We start from the raw sequence: 21,126 nt of genomic DNA, 5'->3' as shown, positions 1-21,126 counted from the left end.
ACTACTTTGTTTCCATTGGCGACTTTGTATCAGAATCAACCAACGTGACATGTGGAGTCCCACAAGGTTCGATCTTAGGACCCTCTTTATTCAACATCTACATGCTCCCACTAGGGCAATCATGCAAAATAACAATATTGACCATCATTGCTATGCTGATGACACGCAAATCTATGTATCGCTATCACCAAATGACTATCGGCCCATAGATCTGCTGTGCCAGTGCATTGAGCAAGTGAAGGAATGGATGTGCCGAAATTTCCTTCAACTAAATGAGGACAAAACAGAGATAATTGTATTTGGCTCTAAAACGGAAAGGCTTAAAGTAACCCAACACCTTCACTCTCTGTCCCTGAAAACCTCAATCAAAGCCAGAAATCTAGGGGTTATCATGGATTCAGATTTACATTTTGACAGTCACATCAAATCAGTTACAAAATCGGCATATTATCACCTTAAAAATGTAGCAAGACTTAGAGGGCTCATGTCCACCGAAGACTTACAAAAACTTGTACATGCCTTTATCACTAGTAAGCTTGATTACTGCAATGGTCTCCTCACAGGTCTCCCAAAACAAACTCAGGAAGCTTCAGCTTGTTCAGAATGCTGCTGCTAGAGTTCTAACAAAGACCAAAAAATTTGATCATATTACACCAATTCTGAAATCGTTACATTGGCTTCCTGTAGGTCAGAGAATTGATTTTAAAATCAGATTGCTAACCTATAAATCCCTACATGGTTTAGGCCCAAAATATTTAACTGATATGCTTCCACTACATCAGCCTTCTAGACCACTAAGATCCTCTGAGACCAATCTGTTAATTATCCCCAGAGTAAACACAAAACATGGGAAAGCAGGATTTAGTTACTATGCAACAAATAGCTGGAATAAACTCCCAGAGGATTTAAGACTTGCCCCAACTCTGAGCACCTTTAAAACAAGACTGAAGACTTTTGTTTGCTATAGCTTTCTGCTAAAATCTTAAATACATTGCACTTTCTAAAAAGCTTTTTTAACTTTGCCTTTATTTTCTATTTTAATACTAAAATGCCTTTTTCTATTTTACCCATTTCTTTGCATGTTTTTCTTTTACGTATCTATTATTTTATTTTATTGTATGACAATGTTTATATGTGAAGCACTTTGAGTCTGCCTTGTGTATGAAAAGTGCTATATAAATAAAGTTGCCTTGCCTTGCCTTAAATTAAACCAATGAGCAAGCAGGTCGTTGCATGTCATGAAATATGCATTCATGTCAATGTTTTTATTTTGAAGGCCTGAAAGATAATTTGTAATGAAGGTGAAATTCCTTGTGACGACATGGACCAACATAAAAATAACTGACTCGCGTTATGGTTTATTTCCCCTTTTATTGCGTTATATATTCATGAGAATGATCACCTGTCCCAAGCAGAGAGAAAATACAGAAAGGATTTTTTGAAAATGATTTATTAAATCTGTATTTACAGGCAGTTTATCTTCGAACCGAGAATCCAACACATCAAGCCATGAACGTTCAGCTGGGTTTCAGAGGAAGAACACCATAGCATAGCATTAGTTAAAACTTTCCTAACATTCACTTTGACACTCTTTGTAACTCGCACACACATGAAGCAGGGCTGACATACAGCAGGACCGCTCAATCCTCACCTCCATATGCTGTAGTCTGGCACAGGGGATGTGCTAGCCTGAGAAATGACCTGAGTGCGTCTGTGATCAAGCAAAGAACACCACATTGGACACACCAGCATTCGGACAGATCTTTCTATTCTGTACATATCTTCTCTTTATATTTCACCTGCCACCCAAGCATCATGTCGGGACAGTTGGGGAAACCCTCCCCAAACAGTGAAACCAAAAGCACACCTGAATGAGGTTGGGTTTCACTGGATACTAGCATCTCTGGACATTTGAATGTCAACAACATGAACTGTGACATCAGATTGTGCATCTTGCTAAGCGTTTTTTTGCCAGATCTCCCTTTTACGGCGGACATATACTGCTAGCACCCTCAGACCCAGTTGAGGTGAAAGGAAAAAGAAATTACAATCCGAGTCCAATCCATTCATTCCGTCTCTTGCTGGGACCTGAGTCAGTGAAGAACAGGCAGGCACACAGCTTACAGCAGGTATGCTTCATGAGGTACAGCAGTCATCTCTCTCTAAAAACCAAATACAATTTGACGATCCGGACACAAGTGAATGCACTTTAAAAATAATCATGTTGAGTAAGGTTGTCTGAATTAAAATGGGGATTTGGTCATGACGTTAAAAATCTGCATTCAAATGGATTGAGGGCCATTTGGCCTGTCAGGGTTTTTGCGGGATAGGTTTGCATTTTAGCTTGAAATAAGGACATTTCAAGTGGGAAAAAAAGGTGAAAAAGCACAGGTAGAAAGCTGCTGCATACAAAACATAAATAATATATTTCTCACCGAACAACTGCCCCTGTTATTTCACTTAAAACAAAATTAAAATGATGAAACGATATCGGATGAATAAAAAACAAGACAGCCATGGGCTGGGCTAGGTACAGGTGTTATTGCTGTGGACCACCTGGCCCAGAGGAAACCGGCTTATTGCAGGCTTCTGGTGACCCAGCCCGGCCCACCACCCACCCCAAAGGCTTCACTCCTGAGCCTCCGTCACACAGAGGCTGGCATGGCTGCAATCCGTTGGGAACAGAGACACCACGGGCACCCCTTGAGAGCATAGTCCCAGGACGACGTGGGGGGGGGGGGGGGGGGGTACAGGGCTGGGTGGAGACTCTGGGTTGGGGAGACCGGTAAGACCTGCTTGGTGAACTGTGGCTGGGGGCTCTTAATGGATCATCACAGTGGGTCCTGAAGATGGTCTTGGAAAATCACAGTGTCCGACAGACTGGAGCAGGGGAGGGAGAAGGGCGTCTCTTCCTTTCATCGTGAACGTCAACGTGTACTTTGCGTCACTCCTAACCCCCCCCGCCCATATCGGCAGCAAAAAAAGAGGGGCGAGCAGCGGTGTGGTGGCGTTCGGCTCCTTCGGCCCCGGGCCCCAGCAGAAGTTACTCTTAGGTGTATTCCCTTAGCTCCGAGGAGCGGGGCCACTGTCCGGGTGTTGGGGTCCTCCTCCCTCGGGTTGGCTGATTATCTGTGCTGCCGGAAGCCCTGAGTTCCGTCAGGCCCCGCGGGCTGGCGGACTGTGTTGTTGTTGTTATTTGATCGGGGCTCGGCGGAGGGTGAAGTGCCGGTGACACGCCCGGACCTATTATGAAGAAAGAAAAAAAATTGACGAATACAAATTATTCCTAGGTTTAGAAACGTTATTAGCCATGTCACTGGGATACCGTTTTAAAGACACAAATGTTTAAATCCATAAAGAAAGTCTTCACCTTCTATGTTTTGTGTAACACTTAATATTTTCTACACTTCCTCTTTACTCAAACTCTTCACTCTGATTGGCAGTGCATAAACATTAATGAACTGGTAGGTACCAATCAAAGCCACAGTGGTACACCAGAGGAATGGAGGTTTCCTCTAAAAAAAAAACACAGCAAAAGGCAGAGACCGGCCATAATTGCAGATAAAGTCCACACCAAAACTCAGGGCATCTTTTGAGGAATTTGAAACTGGTTTAACATGTCCGTTAAGCCAAAGAGATATATTCATAGATCCCTTGAGAAACCAGAAAGAAGTTGAACCTGTTTTTTATGCTCCACCTTGTCCTTGTGACCAAGTCTGTTATTTGCAGGGTCCAATGTAGGCCTGCACGATAAATCGTTAGAAAATCGCAACCTCGATTCGCCCCTGTGTGGATTCAAGTTTTAAATTACTTTTCTTTTCTTTTTAAGCCTTCATTCAAGGGTGTATGGAGTTGGTTCAGTAGTTATAAAAGACCAGCAATTAAAGACAATGTGCTGCTATATGTACAAAATAAATCAATCCGTTTTTGATACTGAACTTTAATCAGTTATAAAGGGCCATATGAAGCGCAACGTGCTAGAGGTGCCAAAAAACTATGTTTGGTACTGCCATTTATTTTTTTGTCATGGTTCACGTGTGCAATACAAATTACATTTCGTGCACACATAAAAATTCTAAGCTGAAAAATCGTGATTCACTTTTCATGGAATCGTGCAGGCCAAGTCCCATGCAAGGCAGGTATAACTAGGGTCTGACACCGCGTTTAATGGATGCATAGATCGTGCTCCATTGACCTTGTATTGGGCACGACCAACTCGTGGCGCATTCAATGTACTTGTGCTGAATATTGTTTCCTTTTTTTTGTGCTTTCCAAAGGCACCATTGTGACTGACACCCAAGAAACAGCCTTGAAATACTTTGCCAATTGCCATGGAAACAACTAACCGAAAAGGACGGAAATGCACAAATGGAACATTTTGTTACAAAAGCTTTGAGATGAACCGCGGTTCAACATCAAAAAAGACATACAAGGGTGTCATAAAAACTGATTTCTGGTAGATAGGCTTACTTATGGTTTCACCTTACGTATGATTTCACTTTCCCTATTGTAATATACACACCGTCTTCCAAGTCAGCATTATGACAATTGTGTAAACTATTTTGCATTTAGTACTCCTTTGAAATTGCATTATTGTTCAAAGCATGCACATATCATACTTGGCATCAGGGAGTACTCAAAATTGAGTTTTCTGCCTAAACAGACCCTGGTATGGGTACATCCCCAAATAGAACATGTTATGGCCAAAAGCTCAAACAAGTCATGACATTGGTACCTGTCTGTGTTGGGCTTCTCTTGAGGCGATTCTTCTGGGCTGGCACTGCCCAGAATTCTCTTCCTGGCCTCTGCGTACTCGGCCTCCCGCTGGGCCAGAGACTTCACCTGGGGCGTGGGCCTGTTCTGGCTCCCAGGGGATCCCAGGGAGCCGTTGGCGGACGGCCGCTTTAGGATGCGGATCTGGGGTGGGGGTGCCGCCGGCAGGGAGTCGTCCTGGATCACGATGGCCGTCCTCAGCGGCGACCGTGAAGAGCTATTACTCAACACCCTGTAGGGATAGGTCAGAAAGTATGGATTTGTTTATTGAACAATGACTGGATTCCATCACAAAAGCCAGAGTTGCCAGTATGCTGGAGCCCTTACTTTTCTCTCTGGCTGATCCTTAGCTTCTCTTCCAATCTCCTTTCCATTTCCTGTGAAGAGAACAAAAATAATGCTCATAAGCGTGTGTAGTGAAAGCAGAATTAAAGTAGCAAGGGAGAGCCTGATGGGAAACGTAGGTACAGTTACAAGCTATTTATACGTCTCTATAGCCCTTGCCAAGTCAAGGAACAGACACTAAAAATCACCGGTAACGAAATATTATATATAAAAGAATGTTTAACAAAAACATAACAGCTTAACATTTTTACAGAGTCCAACAATCACTGGGATACCATAAGAAGTTACAATCTGTCACACAAGTTAAGATAGCGTTTAATGGCTGGCTAAAAATGGCTAGCCTCGTAACATGAATCGAGTAGGAGAGCTAACGTTAGCCCATTTGCTCAGGGAGCCACATTGGATTCATTCAGTTGTAAAACTTTGTACGGGAATGTGTGAACGCAGGTAGTAGGCTGAATGACCAACTTCATAGTCGATCCGACTTCATAGCTAGCCACCTTTACCTTATTCCTAAAGCTTGGCCTGTTAGCCAACTATTAACTTAGTTTAGCTGGCACGCTAACTAGCCTAGTGCATCGGCAAATTGACTAAATGGCGCCCATAACTAACTCAACGCATCCATTTCCAATAATAATATTTTATATGATTCGTCAACCAAATCATGTTTGAAAGGAAGTAGCACTAGATGGCAACAAACATTACGAGAAACACTAGCGATTGCTTCAATCCACGTAAATCTTGAGCTAGCTTCACGTTAGCACGCATAGCTCATGTAGCACGTCAGTGGTACATCGGTGGCCCACAAGACGAGTACAGTTTTATCCTTTATCCTACACTTTCCCACAACGGATTTTCCAGGGGAGTAAACTAACACATTGTTTCAATCCTCCAGTGTGAGTTATGTGATTCCCTACCCCACTGTCAGCAGCTTCCTCCCAACTTTCGGCTATGTCTTCATCCATGATACATTTTGTTTCGGCCACGCCGCGGCGTTGCCTCTCAGCAGCAGAGCCATAGGGAAACGATCGCGTCGACTCCATTCAGTCGACTAGGCCAATCAGGAACGAGCCTGCGGAGACTCCGGTCAGTTATGGGCCAATCAGGAAAGAGCCTGCGGAGAAAAGGGCCGACCCTTTCCGTCGTGAGATGACAAGGTCTGTGAACGAGGTCGGCGTGTGACACGCCAAAGACCACGTACATGTACCCACAACATGCATCAAACTACAAAATTAAGGCAAACTGAAGAGCAAAAGAGGTCAATTGAAGATCGACGAAAAGATAAACACGGCAATACGTTGATGACATGTATTGTTGTGATAAAAATATATGATAATTTACAATTGGTTTCAATATTGAAATACAACAGTCATTTAGAAAGTGGTGTATGGAACAGAATGCAATCAGTCAGGGCTTATGAAGCAAGGGAGTGTAGCATGAGGCTAGCAATGTGGGCAGCTAGAGAAACGTTTAACCACTAGAGGGCAGCAGGGTCAGATTATCCCGAGAAGAATAATGTACATGGCTACAAGACAGTAAAGGGAGTGACATGTTTGACAGATAACATCATGTATTTTTATATGTGTGTATTTATTTTGTACTTTTTTTGCGACTTTTAAAACGCACACTGTATAACAAAGATACACCCTTGACTACCAGAATGCATAGTGCGATTTCTGGTGGCTGAAACTCCACCAAATTGAAAGGACTCATGATTGTTGTAGTACTGTAAAATCTTTACATTAACATTGATATACCATAACCTAGGCTAGTGAAAGCTGCATTTTGCCACAAATCGCGCACATTAAAAATTGTGGCGAAAAAATAAATAAAATAAAAAATAATGTCCCCCCCATTATTGCATATCAATCAATCTGAAATACTAAACAATGACCAAAAAAACATTACTACTAACATTTGAACTCACATTTCAATGCTACTATATGCTTCCAAAATAGAGGCGATGTATGGAGGTCGACGTAAAAGCCCTATAAGAGCCCTGTAAGAGCCCTAAGAGTGTAGCCAGTCTGTCTGTGTGCAAAGGCGCCCGTTACTGGGTTGTTCAAACAACCACCCAGCAGCCACTTCTTGTGAAACCGTTATTACCCTATGCACTTAAAGATGTAGTGAAAGATGCATTAAATCTTAGGAACAAACAATGGGGCCGCCCACTTTAGAGAACCCTGGGGGCAGAGAGAACCAACAGAGCCTGGAGCTCACTAACCCCCCCTAGCTAAGGCGATAGCCACCGCAAACAGTCTTTATGGGCTGCAGTTTCAGGCTAGCGTACCCGAGCTGTTCAAATAGCAGCTTGGAGGGTGCATGGAGGGCCGGTGTCCCACATAAGGAGGCCTGGCCACTGGTGGCCCAAGACAGACCCCCTTACATAAAGACAAGGGGGTGATGTCCGGGTGTCTGACTGCCAGTCTCAATATGGCAAGCTGATGTGGCTGCCAGGTACTTAATGGTTGGAGATGGCCCTGCTATTAACCGTCATTTCTTGTAAAAAGCAGAGCACATGTGAGACGTAGCACTGGGAGGGACGTTATTGTTTAATCCCACTATGACCAGTGTGCTGCTGTCATGACTTGATTCTAGATTCTTTGTAATTTGTCCACAAGGATTTGACTTGTTTTTCAAATGACAACTTTGTCTAGTTTTACTCAAGATTTGCTAAGTAAAACTAAGATCTTTGTTTTGTCTGGTTTTAAATTATTAGCTGGCAACTGATATTGCCCATCAGGCTACTTTTGGACGACATTGTTTGATACTGCAGAGTGTTGTCAGTGTTAGAGTTGATGTTATCACCCTGTTACTATACACCATCTTCAAAGCACCAACATTTTTGTGCCGGTTCAGACCATCGTGCTTGGACCATGTGACTATGTGAATACTAGTTGCTCGTGTATCTCACCAAATCCATTCATATCATGTCTATGTCTATAGACAAATCAGTTTTGTGAAGAAAAAATAAAACGGCACCGACCATAGAGTGGCATACTCTCAGGGATCCAGCAGAGGGCGCATTTGTAGTTATATTAGTGCCCAACCCAACCAACCTGTTGGCTGTGCCCGGCTGTCATTACAAAGACGTGTGCTCCAACCGGCTGGTCAGCCTTTGTATGTTGGTTTATATATTGCTTATGGTATTAAATATTACTCCCTCTGGCAAATAAACCCACTGAATCAATATTAACAATATTACAACATTACAATGCCCAGATGAAGCCATTGTAAACAATGAGCTCATTGCGGCTCACGGAAGGATCACTTCAAGCCTTCTTGGAACGCAAGTTGTTTGATCAATATATGTACTTAGTAACAGAAAAAGGGCAACAGAAAACTTTGGGGCATGGTTTATGAGGGAAGCAATTCGGGAGGGAAACTACCCAGCCAGGGCACCTTGGATCATACTCATAAGCAGGTCAGACACATGTTGAGCTAACCTAATTTGCACAATTGGTGACTTGGTGTGATTGATGCTGAAGGCTGAATGTAAGAATGTGATATAACCAATGTAACACAAGTATTTAGAGTGTTTAAATATCATGATGCAACATGGCTAGAGTCTTAAGGGGATGTTCAATAAGTTCCCCAACTCTATCTTGATGACTGGATGTGATGACTGGATGACCTTGGCCTCTTCTTTATTTAAAGGCACACCCCAAATTGCTGATTGATGATACAATTGACATATCCGTAGTAGCTTTCGGCACGTTGCTGCTTATGAACACAAAATCTCATGATGATCAGCCGTAGCTAAACCTGTCTAATTAATTCTGAAAGCTGATTGGTTTGTTTGTTTATTTGTTTATCATTAAAGTAAGTTAATTTAGATATAGATGGGACTCTGCAAAGAGGATATGTGCAACATTTTAAACATATAGCAAAATGTCAACCATACGGGGCAAATTCTGACTGAGATATTACCATTTAAAGTTTTAAGCTTGCTATAACTGCTGTTGGCCAATAGGCAACACATTTAGTATGGTTCACATTTCGCACATATTTGGTAAAGATTGGACAAAGCGCCAATGAGTTATGGTTGATTCGGTGTACTACCATGCCTTTTTCAATTCAATGGAACATGGCTGATTATTATACTAATATTTTTTTATTACTATTGACTTTCAGTTATTTTAATTTAGTGATATATTGAATATCTAGTGTTTGGTCAACAAACAAGAATGTTGAGTGTTTGAGGTGTTTGCACAAATCTAAAAAATCGATGTGGTAGTTTTGTTCGGGAAGTGTGTCACAGTCAACATGCATGTTAAAAGTTTAATTCCTCAAAGAAACCGACTTCATGTTGTGTATTCCCAACTCTTTTTGAGAACGTGTAATGCACGATTAGGAGCAATCACATTCAACAAAGAGGCGAGACTCGGACGTTGAAGTAGTTTGTTTATACTGTCACTAAGCATGTTTTTACATCAACAAGATGCGCCACACAGGCATTTTTCTCCAAAAACGGTAAATGCTCTCCCCTGCTCCACTGGCTCACAGGCAGCGGGGCGGCAGGGCGGCGTAGGCTACTACCCGCCGTGTTTCCCACCCTGATGAGCGGTTATCAGAAGTAAGGCAGGAAAAGCCTCAGATGAGCTGAGTAGCAGATTGCCCGTTCCACTTACTCCCTCATTGAAGGGAATAACCCACTTTCAGCAAACAAGCTCCGCTCAAAGCCGTAGAGCCAGGCGCATTGGCAGGCTCATCTTGAGATGACGCGTGGCACTCATTTGAATAACATTTGGAAAGTAAATTTTTGGAAAACATTTGTGACGAACAAACAAACTGCCGGAGTGCCCGGAGTTTACATATTCTGTGCAGCTTTGCCTTTGCTGCCACTTCCCAAGAGTTTGAATTAGCTTAATTTAAGAATGAATGGTTGAGGCCTAATAACTATACAAAATCAACACAATGTAACTTTGTATTCTCAATTCATTATATGATCAGAGGTTGGGATGACCTAAAATGCTGAATGATCCTCATCTCTCTATATGCACCTCTATCTTTATCTCCGATAGATATGGCATATGATAAATAGTGAGATAAGGGCAATAATCTTTACTCATTACTCATATAGACATTTATGGGAACAGTATTTTGAAATATATATTTTGGCATAGTTAGTTATGCTAGCCTACCTGTATTAATCACATAAGTTGTCTCATACCCATTTCTCATACCCTGTTTACTGTCTTTGCAGACACATGATTTGTCAAGATTATATAAGGGTCGCTGTTGCTATCTTCTAGTTTGTATCAATCACCACATATCTGGAACCAACTTTAGTGTTTTTGTAGCACCACAAACAACTAACAGAACACATGAGCCCTATACACTTTTCAATTTGGTTATGTTAGCCACACTTTTTATTAAAATGGTTGTCGGTACTGAAATATTTTTTCTTTACTATACTTTTACTCTTCATATCTATATATCTATCAAATGTTTTTCTATCTGCCTCCCTCCCCACTCTCCCTTTTTTCTCATTTTATTTCTCTCTCTCTCTCTCTCTCTCTCTCTCTCTCTGTCTCTGTCTCTGTCTCTGTCTCTGTCTCTGTCTCTGTCTCTGTCTCTGTCTCTCTGTCTCTGTGTGTTCTCTAGATGCTAGTCGCAGGGAATTGGTTGCTAGGATGGAATTCCCACTGATGCAATTTCAGCCAAGATCTGCATCCACACGCAGGGTACATGAGCAGACACACACACACACACACACACACCACACACACACACACACACACACACACCACACACACACACACACACACACACACACACACACACACACACACACACACACACACACACACACACACACTGTTGTTGCCAGTTTCTGAAGAGGAGAGGCCCTTGGTTATATTCAAGGGATTATGAAAAGCTACACACCTATCTTAGCACCATATTATTTCAGTTTATATTGAAAGCACACAACAAGTGGCTTCTTAACTCCTGGCTGTTTCTCCCTCACACACACACACACACACACACACACACACACACACACACACACACACACACACACACACACACCACACACACACACACACACACACACACACACACACACACACACACACACACACACACAGAGGAGATAGCAGAATGAGTATCTCGGGCCACCTGCCAGAGAGAACTCACGGCAGAGTACTTAAGATACACGACCACAGGCTCTTTCACTCCCCACGGACCCATCCAGTCTTTGTAAGGTTGGCCTGCTTAATACTGTCTTCACCCCCCCCCCCCCCCCCCCCCCCCTACGACACCCCACGCCTTCTCAGGCCCAGTGCTTATTGTCTGGGCCAGCTGCCAGGTCCACCTCTGTAGCCCATATGATTAGTTAAGAAGGCTGTCATTATATTTCCTATAGATGACGATCCTGCCCCATCTGGGCTGGGATTTCGTGCGGCAGATGGAGCAGGGGGGAGATGGGAACTGTGCCAAATTAAAATATCAGAGCCGCTGGAACCATTTGAGGGTTGGTCCTACGGTTTCTGTGGTTTGGTTCGAATCTTCGATAGAATCGTCTTGTTTTCAGGTCTTCTCTTACGAGTCACTTAACAAGCAGTTGATGCGAATGGTAACCTTTGTTGAAGTGCATGAGGGTGAAAATCGTGATTTGTAATGGGATCGAACCCTATTCCATGATATAACCCTGTTTTACCCCTGATACTGGGCTGTGCCTGAAAACGTCTGCACATTACCTGCCTGAGGGTTTTTAAATATCACTCTCACTATTTATTGATTGGATATTATCATAATTTAGCATCATATTGTCTGTATCTATCGCTAGACAGTGTTCGTACCCTTGGAAAAACCCCATCACCCCTTTGAAAGCTTGTTGAATTGATGAAGCAAACAGCCTATTAAAAGAGATGAGGACCAAAGATCAAAAATATAATTCACTTTGGATAAAGAGTAGGTGTAGTGCGTGCCATACTCGTCTCCTGTACTTTGTAGAACCATTAGGTTTACATGTGTTGTCTGTTGTTGCCAGGCACAACCCCTAACCGACAAAGGGTGTCACGCTTAGCTACAGCTGGGCCTGCAGAGGGTTTTGCATCCTAGTTTGAATGGAACAAAAGCAGCCAGGAAGAGGCTGCACCTTGCCCTAGCATCCCAAACCGTGAATGCAAAATTATTTGCATAGGAAAATGAAAATGGTGTCTGCTTAAAGTCCACTTTTACTGACAAAAAAAAACGTATATAGCATTGGGTAATGATGCTTTCTACCATGAGGATCTTCATCATGGTTAGCTCTGCGCATCTGAGGTCAAAGCCCAGAATGGTTTATGAAAAGCCTTCTCTTTTTACAAAAATAGAAGAAATCTCAATTAATAGCCCTGGATCTATTAATCTGTCACTATGATCATTCATTAAAGCCCTCAATTATATCAAAACAAAGATAAAGGTGATCCAAAATGGTTCCCTGTGTGTCATTCAAGCACCAGAACTACCAGAATAATAAGACATGTACTTTGAAGGAAAGTACGGCTCCAGAGTGCATGAAAAAGCATCAAAAGAGCTTGTTTATCAAAGAACACTCTGGAGGAGGATCCCCAGAGATCCAGGCTAAGCCCAGACTGTCCTCAAATCCTAGCAACGCCCCTGTCGTTATGGATTTACATTTTTGAATCTTCTCTCTTGGTATGACTAATATCCAAAATAGCATTGTTGAAATTCCACTGAACTGAGATCACGTGTGCATTTTACATATCTCTGTGTTCCTGTAATACACACGTTGCGGTTCCCAGATGAGTGTAATGAAGGTTTAATCATTTTGCTGTCATTATGCCCGAAAGGTATAATCAATGGTTTTTCATAAATTCACTGTAGGTAAAAAAAAAATTGGAGACAAGAGAGAAAATAAACAGTTTATTGTTGGGTAATCATAATTACCCGGCAACGACAACTATGCCCTGTCCTATGAATGCACCATGGAACAATAATATTAACTGTTATGTGTCATCATTATGTCGTTCCCTAGCTACCGAGCCCTATATGGTCGCTAGCCCCCCCTCTTCCTGGTGTGCCCATCCCAGCCATGGCAAAAGCAGCTTTGCCTTCGATGCAAATCTCAACCGAAGGGCTCTGGCGGCGATAGAGAGCATGCAAAGAAGAGAATTTTAAAAGTTGGACAATTTAGAGACTAATTTGCATTTCTTCAACAGAAAAGGCTGTTTCTTGAGATTTTCTCTTTAGCCAATGAATTGACTAAGCCACAGACTCAATAGATCCCCAGCTCGCCCAAACTCCCCAGTGCAGACACCGGTAGAAGCAGAGATCCAGCCAACATTCTTCCTTGGCTTCCATCTAAAGGGTGTCACGTTGCACCAGGTGATGTATAGCAGTTGAGTGCCTGGGAGTGCATCTCTGACCATCATTTGTGCAAGGATTACATGAGGGTCTATGTTCCCTGTGACTGTCTGGCTCAACACTGCCATTATCGGCTGCATGGAGACACGCATTGAAGAGGTATAGGGGGGAGACCCAGGGGCTAGTGAGGGGGTCTACGTGTTCACAAGTCGTCGCCCTACACAGGTTAAACCGCTGACACAAATAACAGAAATGGGTGACAGGTGAATAGGTGCCTTTAAAGTGTGTAGACACTTTTATTAATATATTTACATCCGCCATCAAGTCCGTTTAGCTTTTGAAATGGGTGTCAGTCAGTGTTGACTGAAAGTTTATGACGAGTTGCATTTCTGGAGAAGTCACTGCAATACAAACGTGCAGATGCACAAAAACATGTCTCTTTGAAGTGTGTGTGTGTGTGTGTGTGTGCGTTGGCGTGGCTCCTGTCTGCCGTCCCCCCACATGAATAGAAGCAGAATTCTGCGCCATCGACAGCTGCCTCCTTTGAACGCCCAAAGACAAAAAGCCCTAAATCCATAGCCCCCCTCTTTCATGTGTTCATGTGATACCAGTCTTCCTCACCTCACTGTCACTCCATTCAGCTCCAAGGCGGAGGCTTTCTAACCTATTATGACCTCCCCGCCGCAATCCTGAGGCCCCATCCCAATTATTTCCTTCTTTTTTTGATATAGTTTTACCAAAGGGGACAAGCCGAGGTTGATCGGCCGGTTATGAACGACAAGAGAGTTTGTTAAAAATGGTTTCCTGTTTCGTTGCAGAATGTCTTTTTTGTAGACTGCCGATAGGTGGACGTTGTCTGCTCGTCTAGCCTAGCCTAGCCTAGCCTAGCCTAGCCTAGCCTAGCCTAGCCTAGCCTAGCATAGCCTACGTTTAACAAGAGGAGTTGAGCGCCTTCAAGGTTCTTGGCCTCGCTCCACCATGCTCCTAGCTCCGGCGGTGGTCTCCTGACCATGCCTCCCATGCACCAAATGCTCCAGAAGAGGAGAAAAAGGCCAGAGATAAGATCTAAATTTAGACGTATGTGAGGAGGCCTTCCAGACGCCTCCCATTCACATTGGAGGGCCAATTAGAACAAGCTCCATTTCAGGTTTCCTCAGACTTGACTGGAACTGCTCGCCGTAGTGTGTGTGTGTGTGTGTGTGTGTGTGTGTGTGTGTGTGTGTGTGTGTGTGTGTGTGTGTGTGTGTGTGTGTGTGTGTGTGTGTGTGTGTGTGTGTGTGTGTGTGTGTGTGTGTGTGTGTGCCTGTAAGGCCCTGATTCTGTACCAGGCAAAGGTTTCCACGGGGTGGTTCTTGCATAACTGGATGAGTGATAACGCCAGAGCATTCCTCTCAACACACATCACATCTGCCAACGCGGACCCCCTCCCCCCAGCTGCTTCTTTCCCGTTTCACATCGCCCCGGCGTTCATTAAAACAGCTCGGTGGGCTAATCTCACCATCTTTCAGTTCAGAGAGTGTAGGGTCCTTGTTTTAATCGTTCTTTTGGATATTAACATGAAAGACGGCGCTCATTGGGATCCCTGATGCACTTGCTGCGTTCTACTGGCTCTGTGCGGCGGGCGGCAGAGCGCAGGGGGTTTCCTTCCAGGCCAGAGTTCATATGAATCAAGAGGTAGGTCAACACAGGGGTTAAAGTTGTTCCCACATCAGTCTCTGGCTGTCATCCTCCACAGAGCCACGCAGGAGCAGGCCTCTCGGGGGTCGGGGGTCGGGGGTGGGGGGGGTAGTGGATGTAGTTGATTGATTCCTTTTTAAGAAAGTATGGTTTTCTTACTAACTTCTGCGAGACCACTCTTATCTCACACGTTCGTTCACAGGGATGTAGCAATCAAAACCGATTCGATCCTAAATAGACTGAATTACAATGTTTAAAGATGCGTGGAGCTGTGCTCGGACGTATGTTATAGCTCTACTTCTAACCGGAATCGGCTTGTGAGCATCCCTCTGATTGACTGCCAGCCAAGGCCAGGCTGATATCAAGTTGGTCTCACGAGGCACGCCTTTTAACAGGTCCCCTTTCATCACAATATTTTTTTATGATTTTGCATTCAAGGCAACGCATCAAATAATCGCACACCTCCAACTGAGCCCTTGCTGCGGTCACAATGCTGTAGGTCTGTGCTCCACGATACAGACTGCTCATTTAAGGCAATACCAGGATGTTCCCTCACCAGCGTACAAACACCTGTCGCTTCCCGGGCGCTAGGCAAATACACCCGCCATAAAACTCCAGCGCATCGCGGCATGCCCTAGACACCAGGGGCCATCGGCAGACAAAGACACGGTGGCGCTGCCATCTGTAGCCTCCTGTACAGCCGCGCGCGCGCACACACACACACACACACACACACACACACACACACACACACACACACACACACACACACACACACACACACACACACACACACACACACACACACACACACTGTTATCTGCTATCTGAATAAACAGCTGCTCTCCTTAACACTGCCATGGTACAGACCCCGGCGGGAGACCACGTTGTGTTTGCGTAGCCGGTTTCTGATTGGCCGGGGGGCTGAGGTGATACGACTGGGCCTGCTGCCTGGGGCGTCTTTTGTTGACGGAGGGGGGCTCCCCCGTCGGGTTGGGTGTTCGGAGGGGGGGGGGGCTTCAGCAAGCCTTTTTGTAATTAAAGCAACTACTACTATTTATCCTTTAATGTATGCTGTGTGTGTGTGTGTGTGTGTGTGTGTGTGTGTGTGTGTGTGTGTGTGTGTGTGTGTGTGTGTGTGTGTGTGTGTGTGTGTGGTGTGTGTGTGTGTGTGTGTGTGTGTGTGAGTGCGTGTGTTCTTCAAAGGTCCGCCTTACTGTTGAAGCGCTTGAAACCTCTTCACAGTTCTTCTACTGTTCTTTCCTGGATCCAAAATGTATTTACAGATTTTTACCAGCCCGTGGTCCAACCCATCTGCCATTGGCTGTTGGCAGGTGTTATTGTCTTTGAGAGGACTCATTTAAGTTTGCCTTTCAGTTATGGAGTAATGAATGTGTCATTATCTCTCCTTAGTTCCTCTCCAATGCAAGCATGCGTCTCTCACAGAAGCTAGCGAAGTGGGCAAGAAAGCATTACTATCCATAAAACTGTAAGCCAACATATATTTTTGAACATTCAACAAATTTAGTTTTGCACCATAATGAGCCAAGATATATTTCCTCTGAGCAGCCCTTTCACGAGAGCCTTATTTAATTAAGTTTAAGTCCGTTGTACGTAAACACTTGTTTAAGAGGCCGTTGGCTCTTTAACTCTTGTACAAACACTGTAAGACGGTACATGTAGATGGGAGGAACACTGGTTGGTACCGTAGCTCCAGCCTTGAGACTCGTGAGACCAGGGGACTTTTACAAGCCTCCAACCAGTGAGCACACACACACAAAACACAGCGGCAGCCATTTTGGTCTTCTTCATGATGGTGTGGGAAGGTAAGATGCGTGATAACTTCTGGGCAAGGTTCGAAGATCTCTGTGTGTGTGTGTGTGTGTGTGTGTGTGTGTGTGTGTGTGTGTGTGTGTGTGTGTGTGTGTGTGTGTGTGTGTGTGTGTGTGTGTGTGTGCTCTTATTAAACTTGTTGATTGCATTGTGGCTTCCCCTGGTCTCCCTTCGATGCATCTCTGATGCTCTCTCATCTTGCTTCATATCTGAAATCAGATATAGATTTTTGGCTGAAATGTAGAATTATTTCAAGTTATTCTTTGGCACAAATCACACTGAATTTGAGTTGTTTGTTCTCTAATGATATAGTCTAGTCTACACATTTTACCTATGATATAGACAAGACATTAATCAAATGTTGACATTTGCATAAGCTTTTGGAATGGCCTCTGCAAGACATCCAGTACTTCCGACATTTCCATTAAGATTTTGGATTTTGCCTGGCACTGACATCATGAGGGATTAAGAGAGAACCCAGTCTGTGTGTGTGTGTGTGTGTGTGTGTGTGTGTGTGTGTATGTGCGTTCTAATTTGTGTATGCATGCTTGTGTGTGTGTGTGTGTGTTTTTGCATGCATGCTTGTGTTGTGTGTATTTGTGTGTGATTTCTGCATGTCTCAGTGTGTGCGTCTGCACGCTGGTGTGTGTGCGTCCGTGTGACGGGTGGAACTGGGGGAGGGAAGGTAGCTAGGCTGTACCTGGGTAACAGGCCCCAGTGGGAGCCCTGGCCGGCTCCACCTGCACCCACTGCCCCCCTGGGGATGGATCCACATCACAAACACGTCTTGCATCATTAGCCCGAGCTGCTGGCGGGCTGAGAGAGTCCATGGATCGCCTGAAGTCAGCCTCACGGAGGCTCGTTTTAACCTTTGTTTAAGGTTGGTCTCGTTGAGACCTCTTTTGCGAGCGAGACCTGGGCCCCGATGGCAGCAGCATGAGTTACAGTACAACAAAACATACGGTGAACAACGTACAACACCACTTATGACACATTATTTTGCAGAGGCGGAGATGAAGCAAGACCTACGGGGCCAGACAGTGATAATGACCTTTATGCGATTCAGTCACAGCTTTGACTTATTGGGGTATGGTTATGTCCGTCAGAGTGAAATCCCCCTCAGTCTCAACTTGTGTTGGAGCTCTAAATTGACATTTCAAAATTTCAATAATGCTAGGGCATATAAAGACCGGTCATATCCTTACAAATATGTATATGGTGCCTATAGAGACGGTAAAATAAACTAAAGGGGCGTTATTGTTTTGAGGTTTAACACGGTACTGCATCGCCAGGTTAAAAACTTGTGCATTATGCGGATACTCAGTTTTTTTAATGGTTTAAAGGTTCTAATCATTTTTTAAATATTCATATAGTAGTGTTGATGTGAAATAGTGTTGATGTGAAATTGCTGGTTATGGATTCTTGTTTTGGACATAAATGGAGCTCAAGAATTGAACAAATGCTAAATGCCAATCTGTTTCTCTATTTGTAATTCCTACACTATTGTGTCTGCAATGAGTTCCTGCACAAAAACTGAACAGGAATTACTTCTTTTAAAAGCACATAAGTATTTGTGAACAAATACTGAAGTTCACACAGATTTATGTGTGGCTATTATCGATGAACTTCTATCTACAAATGCTATTTAGTTCATAGAAATAAAGACAGGGTTTGAAATAACAAAGTGGGCTTCTTGGCTGCGTAGCTGACTGAGATAACTTGTTAGTTTTCTTCATAGGACAAAACCTTCACAACAGTTGACCCTCTCTGCCCATAAAAACATTTTTATTACTATTGCAGTGGTTGTCGTGGATGACATCAAATGTTTTGTCACAGTGTTTATACTTTAGGACTTCTGTATGTTGTACACTGAGCTGTATGTGTCCCTTCGAGCGGAAGTGCACGTCCCTGTTTGATTGTATACCTCGGTCACCAACCTAGTTTCCCCCATTGAGGTTAAATGAAGTACATGGTATCGTACTGATCAGTTTACATTTAAATTATTAAAGTCCTAATGTGTTGCCATAGCGGGTTATCATTTTAGGGTTAGTAATAGGAGTTAGGGTTAAATATGGTCGAAACCTACGAACCATTCATTTGTTTTTAACTGATCACATGCGTGGGCAGACTTTGAACCGTCATCCCATTGTTGCTGCTGTTTCTCGTCGCCAACGTACTGAAATAACCTGTTTGTTAATATTGTTGTTACAACTGCCGTCCCTGTGAAGCCTTGGTCCCAAATTCGTTCCTGTCCCCATTGAACACACCAAAGCAAACATTGGAATACCGACCCAGCCATACTGCTGTGATTCAACTGAACCATCATTGTCCTTCTTCGTCATGCTAATGCAAACGTAAACACATGACACAGGCAGTAGATGACGTGTAATGACAAATACTGTGTTTTATTGAGCTGGAGCAGGTGTGTTTGAAGTTGGTTGCTCATAATGCAGTCCGACTGAACACACACGCAGGCTTTAAGCCGGTAGTCAGGTGGTTAAGAGCAGGGCAGCACAATGAATATGACCTCAAGCACATTTGGACTAATTTCCTAAACAAAACCCTAACCGGGGATGAACTCTCTCTCTCATCTTTGCTGAAACGTGACACGGGCGAAAGCTCTCCAGGTGTGTTGAACAGACAACAAAACCAGTGTGTGCGTGTGTGTTTGTGTTTGTTTTGGGGTCCGTTGGTGTGTTTTTTGTTTTGTTAAGTATTTATTTGAAAAAGGAAATGTTTTGTCCATTGGCTGAAGAGCTGGGATATTGTAGCCTGAAGAATGCCGGTATTGTTTTGAACAACAGTCAAAGTCACCTAAAGCTTTTTTTTTAAAGTTAAATCCACGATTGTCAGATTAAATGATCCGGTCTGACTTTGGCTTTGGGGGGAGATATCATTTGTGTGTCATCTGGTGTCAAGCAACTGCGTCTCAGATTTCGAGTTTCATGACACTTGACATTTCAAGAAGTGATACTAGACTAGTTTATACTCAATAATTCGGGCACATGTTTGCAATGGATCCATCTATAACTCAAACTGCTTAACAGTGGCTCTACAGGATCTCTATCTCCATCCCACTGTAAGACCCAGCCTGCTCACCCGGTGTGTTGCGGAGGTGATGCAGCACTCATAATTGGCATGTCTCGTTCCGCTTCTACTCCGTCGACATAGCAACAGCCCCCACTGGAGACGGTTGGGCAAGGCTCTGTGCATACACACGCCATCCCGCCTCTTTCACCCCCCCCCCTGGGGCCAATTACCCCCTGCTAGTGGCAGCAAGCGGCAAGTTGGAGCAGGGATGCAGTCGCGAGACAACCCCCCCCCCCCCCCCCCCCCCCCCCCACACACACACACACACACATCCCCCGCCACCCCAGCCCTACTCCGACCCCCACCTGTGTGATTTTACGATTATAGAAAGCCATACAGTCAGGCTTTCGATCTCTCACCTCAAAATCTTAAGACACACACTTGTGAGTTCAACCGGTGCCCTCGACTCATGAAATGTCGGGGAAACAGTTGTGCATTAAACCCCTTACGTGATCTCCTCCGACGCGGAGGTGGAACCTGTTTGTTTCCGGGGCTAATTGGAGTGAGAAATGATTGGGCCGGGCGCTGATCAGAATAATGAGGGCCTTCAGACATCACACCTGGGCTACGGCCTCACGTTTCCTGTAAGACAATGTAGGCCTCCGTAATTACCTCCCGGGCACCTGAGCAGACGGGGGGGGGGGGGGGGGGGAGAGAGGGGCCAGCAGGTGGATAAAACAACAGGCGAGGGACCAAACAGATGCTGCATGTTGGCATTAAGTGGGAGGTGGAGGGGGAGGGGGAGGGGGAGGTGGAGGAAGGGTGGGCTGGTCCAATTTGGGAAAAAAAACAATTCAAGCCCTGATCGTGACAAGAACAAAGAACTTGGAAATGGTTTTGGTTGGTCAAATATTTAGAAGTTGCATCCATCCTTCGGATTCTGTATTGCAGACCGCTTCGTCCATTCCCTCGGAAAAAGTGGGTCTCCTTGGTTCTCTGAAGGACTCTGTGGGCACAGGAGGGTTTCTCCATTCATGGTCCGGCAGCTCTTTTGATTGTCCACTCCTCTTAAGGGGGAAAGCACAGCTGTGTAGCATGTGTAAGTTATCTCTCTAGGTTTGATCTATCTCCCTATCAGTAACATCACTGATG

The 21,126-nt window shown here is 44.2% G+C and overlaps 1 protein-coding gene across 1 annotated transcript; it reads right to left on the bottom strand.

Annotated features, from left to right (window-relative positions):
* Positions 1-1,337: 1,337 nt before the first annotated feature.
* szrd1 (SUZ RNA binding domain containing 1) lies at positions 1,338-6,145 on the bottom strand. Its single transcript, XM_056594062.1, has 4 exons — positions 6,036-6,145; positions 5,101-5,150; positions 4,736-5,005; positions 1,338-3,243 (listed from the first exon to the last, which is right to left on the bottom strand). The coding sequence occupies exons 1-4, from the start codon at positions 6,081-6,083 to the stop codon at positions 3,126-3,128; spliced, it is 486 nt and encodes a 161-aa protein (XP_056450037.1). The 5' UTR covers positions 6,084-6,145; the 3' UTR covers positions 1,338-3,125.
* Positions 6,146-21,126: the final 14,981 nt, after the last annotated feature.

This window comes from Gadus chalcogrammus, chromosome 7, assembly GCF_026213295.1.
Source record: "Gadus chalcogrammus isolate NIFS_2021 chromosome 7, NIFS_Gcha_1.0, whole genome shotgun sequence".
Classification (NCBI taxonomy): Eukaryota; Metazoa; Chordata; class Actinopteri; order Gadiformes; family Gadidae; genus Gadus; species Gadus chalcogrammus.
This window is presented reverse-complemented; position numbering and strand designations above follow the sequence as displayed.